Source organism: Corvus brachyrhynchos, unplaced genomic scaffold, assembly GCF_000691975.1.
Source record: "Corvus brachyrhynchos isolate BGI_N302 unplaced genomic scaffold, ASM69197v1 scaffold137, whole genome shotgun sequence".
Lineage (NCBI taxonomy): Eukaryota > Metazoa > Chordata > Aves > Passeriformes > Corvidae > Corvus > Corvus brachyrhynchos.
Genome location: NW_008238830.1, coordinates 209730 through 216662, shown reverse-complemented (window position 1 = coordinate 216662; position 6933 = coordinate 209730). Strand labels below are relative to the sequence as shown.

At 57.4% G+C, this 6933-nt stretch overlaps 2 protein-coding genes across 2 annotated transcripts in view; one reads left to right on the top strand and one right to left on the bottom strand.

Moving 5' to 3' along the window:
* The window catches only part of POM121 (POM121 transmembrane nucleoporin), a 15557-nt gene extending 11576 nt beyond the window's left edge, over window positions 1–3981 (top strand). The window contains exons 11-13 of the mRNA XM_017738113.1: window positions 1–451; window positions 1284–1412; window positions 1625–3981. The exon at window positions 1–451 is cut by the window's left edge and continues 43 nt beyond it. Of these exons, the coding sequence (XP_017593602.1) occupies window positions 1–451; window positions 1284–1412; window positions 1625–1719 (675 nt within the window). The 3' untranslated portion in view covers window positions 1720–3981. The remainder of the gene's footprint in view (window positions 452–1283; window positions 1413–1624) is intronic.
* The window catches only part of NSUN5 (NOP2/Sun RNA methyltransferase family member 5), a 6000-nt gene continuing 1861 nt past the window's right edge, over window positions 2795–6933 (bottom strand). The window contains exons 2-9 of the mRNA XM_017738112.1: window positions 6913–6928; window positions 6726–6834; window positions 6320–6458; window positions 5830–5945; window positions 5317–5495; window positions 5032–5236; window positions 4807–4959; window positions 2795–4656 (exon numbers count right to left, since the gene is read on the bottom strand). Of these exons, the coding sequence (XP_017593601.1) occupies window positions 4551–4656; window positions 4807–4959; window positions 5032–5236; window positions 5317–5495; window positions 5830–5945; window positions 6320–6458; window positions 6726–6834; window positions 6913–6928 (1023 nt within the window). The 3' untranslated portion in view covers window positions 2795–4550. The remainder of the gene's footprint in view (window positions 4657–4806; window positions 4960–5031; window positions 5237–5316; window positions 5496–5829; window positions 5946–6319; window positions 6459–6725; window positions 6835–6912; window positions 6929–6933) is intronic.

The window sequence follows — 6933 nt, the reverse complement described above, 5'->3', positions numbered from 1 at the left end:
GCATTTGGCAGTGGTGCCCAGCCAGCCTTCGGCACCACCAGTGCCCAGGGCTCCTTCGGCACCAGCAGCACCCAGGCAGCGTTTGGGACCACCACCTCGGTGTTCTCTTTTGGAACAGCCACCTCCACCACATCCAGCTTTGGTTCCACCACCCAGACCACAAGCAGCAGCACTGGTGCCGCCGTCTTTGGCACCACCCCATCTCCATTCACCTTCGGGGCCACCACCCAGTCGGGCCCCTCCACCAGCGCCTTTGGGATGGGTACGCCGGGCCTCAGCAGTGGGTCCCCGGCCGTGGCCTTCAGCTTTGGGGCTGGGCAGAGCGGGGCAGCCCCAGCAGCAGCGCCGTTCGGCTCATCTCTGCCGCAGAGCGCGCTGGGAGCGCAGGGCCAGAGCACGCCCTTCGCCTTCACCATGACCAGCACTCCCAACAGCAAGCCTGCATTTGGAGGTGAGTCGTCATGGATGGGTCATGTTGGAAGGGACCTTAAAGATCATGTTGTTCCATCCCCCTGCCATGGGCACAGACACCTTTCACTATGCCAGGTTGCTCAGGGCCCTGTCCAGCCTGGCCTTGAACATTTCCAGGATGGGGGTGGGGGCAAACAAGCCATCTTAGGCGTCTCGAGTTGGGCAGTAGTAGTCCTGATGGACCTTGCCAAGCTCCTGGGGTCCACAGTCCTGGTGAGGCCAGTGCCCCTGTTATGCAGAGCTGAGCCTTGCCATACAAAGGGAAGACACTCCCATCACTGCCTGTCAGGATCCTGGCTGTCTGGGGAGGGGAATCCCTAAACTCTGTTCATTGGCCCCTGCAAAGGCACCAGCATCCCAGCTCTGCCCATCCAAGTGTCCTGCAGGAGCCAAAATCATTCCAGTCCTTAACAGCCGCCTGGAATGCCTTGGTGAGCTGGAATGCTGCCAGCCAATGGCTGCCATCACTTCGTGCTTGCTCTCAGGGTTTCCCTAACACTTCAGATCCTCACTGGATATTCCCAGCTCCCACAGAACTGAAACCCACACAGTGAGCAACTCCTTGATCTAGAAAGGCCAAGGTCTTTGTTCCTCCATGGCAAATCCTTCTGTGCAGCCCTGCTGTTGGGAGAGCCCAGGGATTATCCAAAGTGTAACTTATGCATTAAAAGGGCTTTTCAGGAGCAGAGGCTGGTCCTGGGGGATGGCTTCAGCCCCCAGATGGCATGCTGTGCCTCTTCTGGGTGCCACTGACTCCCAAAGGCTCTTTCTCCTTTGCCAACCCTGGCTCACAGTGACCTGTTGCTTTCCAGGAGCTCCTGTGCCCACCTTTGGGCAGAGCACACCTGTCCCAGGAGCCGTGGGCAGTGGAAGCAGCACCATTTCCTTCAGGACACCCAGCACTCCTGCCTCGAGCTTCGGAGGAGTCGGCACTTCCTTTGGTAAGGAGGGAGTTGGTGCTCCAGCCTTGGGGAGCTCATGGGTCCTGGTGTCCCCGCGGGCTGGGGACAGAGGTAGGGCCAGGTGTGCTCTGGGAGACGGTTCAGGTGGTACCTGCTGGACTCTGGGGGATGCCAAGCCTTCCGTTCCTCCCAGGGTGAGGATCACGCTGATCCCAAAGCTACAGAGACCTGAGCAACCTTTCTGCTTCCAGGTTCATCCACCCCCACCTTCTCCATTGGGGCAGGATCCAAGATGGGCACTCGCCAACGGCTTCAGGCACGGAGGCAACACACCCGCAAAAAGTAACCCTGGTGCTGCTGGGCTCCGCTGGCCCACGTGTGGGGGGTTCTGGGCTGGAGCTGCCCCCGTGGTGGGACCAGGCCTCATCCCCTGACACCCACCGGAGACCGTGCTGGGACAGGATAAACCAAACTCTTGTTACTTGAACAGTTCCAGAGCCAAGGCTGGACAAATCTCTGTACATATCCGCAATGTTCTTTTCCTCAATTTATTTTGCCATGTTTAATAATGTGTAAATTTCTCCCCATTTGCTTCTTCTAGCTGTTCCCGTGCCCCTCCCCAGCCCTCAGCCAGCCCCATGGCTGTGTCCCACTCAGAGCCTGACTGGTGACGTGCTGGGGTTCTGAGCTGCTGTCAGACACCATCTTCACCAGGTCCCAAAATCTTTCCCATTGTTCATCCCATGGCCTGGTGAACACAGTTCCATCCCCACAACCAGGGCTGGTTCCAGCCTGGCGCTGTTTCGGTGCCACAGGTGACTGACATGGGTGCAGCTATAGGTGACACTCCTCGCTGGGGCCTAATGTCCTGTTACCTCCAGCTGAGGACATGCCATAGCCCGGGACCTGGGCTGGAGGCACGGGGTGAGGATGGGGGTCCCCCCACCCCTGTCCCATTCCCGCTGCTCCATGGGGCTGTGGGCTGCCCCCACCCTGCTCCCCCGTTCTGCTTTATCTGTGCTCCTGTTCCTGCACTCACTGAATCGAGTTTGGAGGAAGAGCTGAACCGTGTGTGTGGCGGCATGTTGGTTATGCCGGATTTGCTGTTTGGAGTTTCTTTTTTGGGGGGCACCAGTCCTTGGGGGGAGATGTGCCCCGGCTAATTGGGTGTTGACAGTAGCATCACTGCGTGGCTGCTCGTGCTGGGGAGTTGTCCCTTCCGTGTCGTTACTGGAAGGCAGCTAGGACAGGGGGTTCCAACCTTGGCAGTCTCTCCACTCCCTTTCCCTCTCTCCTAGGACCTCTTCCCCACTTCAGGGGGATCTGGAATTGCTCACACAAGGAGTCCAGAGCAGATGCATTCTCCCCCCTATCCCAAATCCAAGTTGTTTTTCATTTCTTAGCTCATCTCTATCCCTGTGGGTTTTACTAGCTCCTAGGAACTGTGGTGCTGCCTCCCCTGTCCCCATCCAGCCAGGAGTGGGAATCTCACCCTTCCCTGCCTTGGAACTTCTGTGGAAAGAGACTGCCAGAGCTGGGGGTCACCAAAGAGCCACCCCCTGCCCTGCCCCAGGTGAGGGATGGGCACTCTGTTCCCAGGAGTGCTTTGCTGCCGGGTTTTTACTCTCCGAGCCGTGTGAGTGTGTGTGTCTGCTGAGGTCTAAATTAAAAAAAAAAAAAAGCAAGAAAAAAAAAAACCAAAAAAAATCACAAATATTTAAACATTTTTTAATGAAATAAAAATTTATTTTTATATTTAAGCTAAATTGCCTTCAAATTCCTTCAAGCTTGGTTCAGTGAAGTTGCCAGTCCCGCAGCTGTTAGTGTTTAGCTGTTCCCACCCTGGCTGTGCCTGCGGGAATGCACTGTGCTGGGAAACGCAGCTGCATCCTGCAGGCTCTGCCATGCTCCCCCCTGCTGTACATCATCCCCTTCCTCTTAAATGTGACGTATGTGGATGTGACTAAACCTTTTTTGTTTGTTTTTATTTTTTAATTATTTCTCTGAGGGTGAGGAGCAGGAGCTCTCACATTACGGTGCTGAGTGCCAGGATCAAGGCATCTCTCCCAGCAGGATGGGCTCTGTGTGGCACAGAGGGGACACAGCCCCATAGTAGGGGGACATTAAGGACCTGCAGGTGCTGGTGAGGATGTTCCATCACCCACCAGCATGGCTGAGGGTGCAGTGGGCCGAGAGCAGCCAGGCTGGGAAAATGTGTCTTTGGTGTTGGAAGAAGCAGATGGGAAGGGGCTAGTGCCTGCCAAACTGACCCTGGGCCAGGAGAGCACCCACTCCCCATCCTTGAGGTGCCAGGGTTTGGCCAGGTCAGCTCTGATGAGATGGGGATGAGCTGGGACAAGGCTGAGGGCACCCTGGCTCTGGATGCTGCCCCAGGTAGTCCTCCATACCCGTGAGGAGCCAGGCTGTCCCTTCCCTGCCACACAGGCCCTGCTGGGAGAGCCCCTTGTGCTTGGGGGGAGGCTGCGTTTTAACTGACTTGAAGACTTGGATCATTCCTGGTGTGGCTGATGAGGATTTTAGTGTGAATGTGCAATTTTTGTTTCCTTGCTTCTTATGTCCCTGGTTTAAAATAAAATTACTGTGTTCACATGGCTGTGCCCGTGTGCGATTCCTGGGGCTGGGATTCCCAGGGTGCTAGTGGGGTTCAGGTCCAGCACCCTCTGGCTCGTGTGTCCTTGCTCCCCCAATTCAAAGACAGATGCACGGACAGGATTAGTAGTAGTAGTATTTCACTTTTTTGCCCCCACTTTGCCTCTACTATGAGCAGTAGCAATTTCAGGGCAGGACTGCACAAACACCCTGGAAAAGACAGTGAAGAGAAATAAACTTTTAATCTGCTTCATCCCTACAGTGAAATGTTTTTTCAAAGCTCCACATCAGGCTCGGGGATGGAATTTTTTGGGGGGGAAACATGATACTCCACCCTTAATCCAGCTGGAGGACCCCAGCCCTGCAGGGTGTGGAGCAGGGGCTGGCTGCAAGGGGCAGCCATGGCTGAGCAGTTGCCCCTTCCAGGCTGGTCCCAGTGTTGGCACTCAGTCCCCGGTGTTACAGAATTCTCACTATGACTACAGCTGGCACATAGCTTGACTTGTGTTCAGGCCAGTGTGTGTTCCCCACAGCCCCAGCTGTGAAGGGGTCTGTCCAGAAAATGTTTCACTCTTTCACCCGCTGCTTTTTCTTTTTCCTCTTCTTGGGAGCTGCTCCTGGCTCCATTCCCTCTCCTGGCTGTGGGTTCTCCTTGGCTACTGCAGGCAGGGAGCTGTGGACAAGAGCAAACAGAGCCACACTCACCAGTGCCCTCTGTTCCCACAGCCACGTCCCCTCACACCCTCCCCTGGGTGCCTGGAGCCCTGACCTTGGCAATGGGGCCCCCCAGAAGTAGCTGGAGTCCCCCACAGCCCCCTCTCACCTGGGAGCAGCAGCCCCTTCCCTGCACCGCTCCAGCACAGCCACAAAGAAGCCATGGGTGAAGGTCTCTGCAGGGGAAGCACGGAGGCAGCTCTCTGCTCCAGAGAAGGCAGCGAGTCCTCGGCAGGGCCAGGATGGGAAGGCAGTCACCAGCCTGCAGCATGGAAAAGGGGTCAGCACCAAACCCTGCCCCTACAGCCCCCCAAGTTCCCTGAGCCAGACCCACCTGAAGGCCGAGCCCCACTCCTGCAGCACAGCCTGCACCACATCCTCGTTCTCCTCCTGGTGTAGGGAGCAGGTGGAGTAGACCAGGCGCTGGAGAGCTGGAAAGCTCAGGGCATGGTTCAGGGCCCGGCGCTGGAAGCCAGCCAGTGCCTGCAAGCGTTCAGCACTCGGGGCCGCTTCCTGCCCCAGCCCCCGGGTCACCATCCCTGCAGGACAGGAGCTGTCACCTGGGGTCTGCACACCCACAGCCCAGCTTCAGGTGAGCAGCTGGAGCCTAACACATTACCTGAGCCACTGCAGGATGGGTCGAGAAGGATGTGGGTCACCCTGCTGTATTTGGGGTCTCTGGGGTCCACAGTCAGGAAGTCCTGCTGGGCCAGCTGGCAGCCAGTGACCCCTGCCCGTGTCAGCAGCGTGTTCATGGTGGCCACGCGCTTGGGGTCCACATCAAAGGCAAAGATCTGTCTGAAGGCAGAGCCCAGTGCCCAAGAGAGACTGTGAACAGACCACCTGGCCCCCAGGAACACTCAAATACTGGGCAGGCAGACCTTGAGAGCTGCCTCCCCTCTGGCAGGGGTATGGAATAGGGCCAGGGCCGGGAGGCTGGGAGTGAACCCCTACATGACTTCATGTCCCCTCAGGTCCTTCCAGTGGCCCAGCACTGTCAGAGCCACCAGCTCACCTGAGTTGGTGACAGGCTGCAGCTCTTCCTGCCACCTTCTTGTGCTCTCTGTGGGCTCGGGGGGACCAGGGCCACCTCCCCCCTTCCCTCCACCCCTGCACACAGCCCTGCCCTCACCCCTTGTTCTTCAGGATGGCAGCCAGGTGGCTTGTCTTGTTTCCAGGGGCAGCACAGGCATCGATGACGTGGGAACCGGCAGCAGGGCCAAGGAGGAAGGCAGGGAGGCAGCTGGCCTGCAAGAGAGCAAAGACCATCAAAGGGGTGGGCAGAAACACCTGGCCCCTCCTCGGACATGGCTGATGCTGTGGGGTCACAGGGACCACCATGACACAGGGCCAAGGCCACCACCACCCTCCACCAACAGCCTTGCCCAACCCACAGTCCCCTGCTCCTCCCAGCTGCTCGTCCCCAGCTCCCACAGGGTGTTTTATACCCCAGGATTTCATCCTGAACCTTCAAACTATGGAAGCAAAGCCTCAGGGGAGTCCCACAGTTTCTGCTTAGACTTAAATGCTGCAGCAAGTTGAGCCATTGTGGAAGGAGCTCACCCTTCCACCTGTCGGTAGTTTTCCTGCCCTTGCAACTTCCTGCTCCCCAGTTCCCTCACCTTGTCCTGCAGAATTATGTGTCCTGAAGTATACAGCAAGTTGTCATGGAGGTCTGTCTGCGCAGGGAAAACCAACAGCTCCGGGAGATGAAGATCCAACAAGAATTTTTTTCCGGAGAGGGCCTTCAGCTCTTCCACACTGCCCATGAGACATAGGGAGCATGAATACAAAGTCTTAATCCCAGTGCCTACAGCAGAGCCCAGGCTGAGAACCCCCTTCATCCCACAGCTCCTCTCCAGCTCCAGGCAGCACCCAGAGAGGCAGCATCTAAGAATGGGGGGTGACTGAGACCCCAGCCCAACCACCCTGAGCACCAAGTTCAGCAATCCTTCAACCCACCAGACCTCATCCCATGCCACTTGCTGACATCCCAGGAAAGGCAGCATAGCAGAAAGAAATACTCACCTGGCTGCCTTGCCCAGGTAGGTGTATCCCTGGCGCTTGAAGAAGTCGATCACATCGTCCACACAAGTCTTCAGGGTGTTGACCCGGACGTAGCGTGGGACCTGGGAGGCTACAGGGGCTGGACCGGTCAGACGCGGCCCTCCACTGCTCCCAGCACAGGGTGCCCACCCAGCCCGAGCCCACTCACCTGCGGGGCTTACCGCCTGCT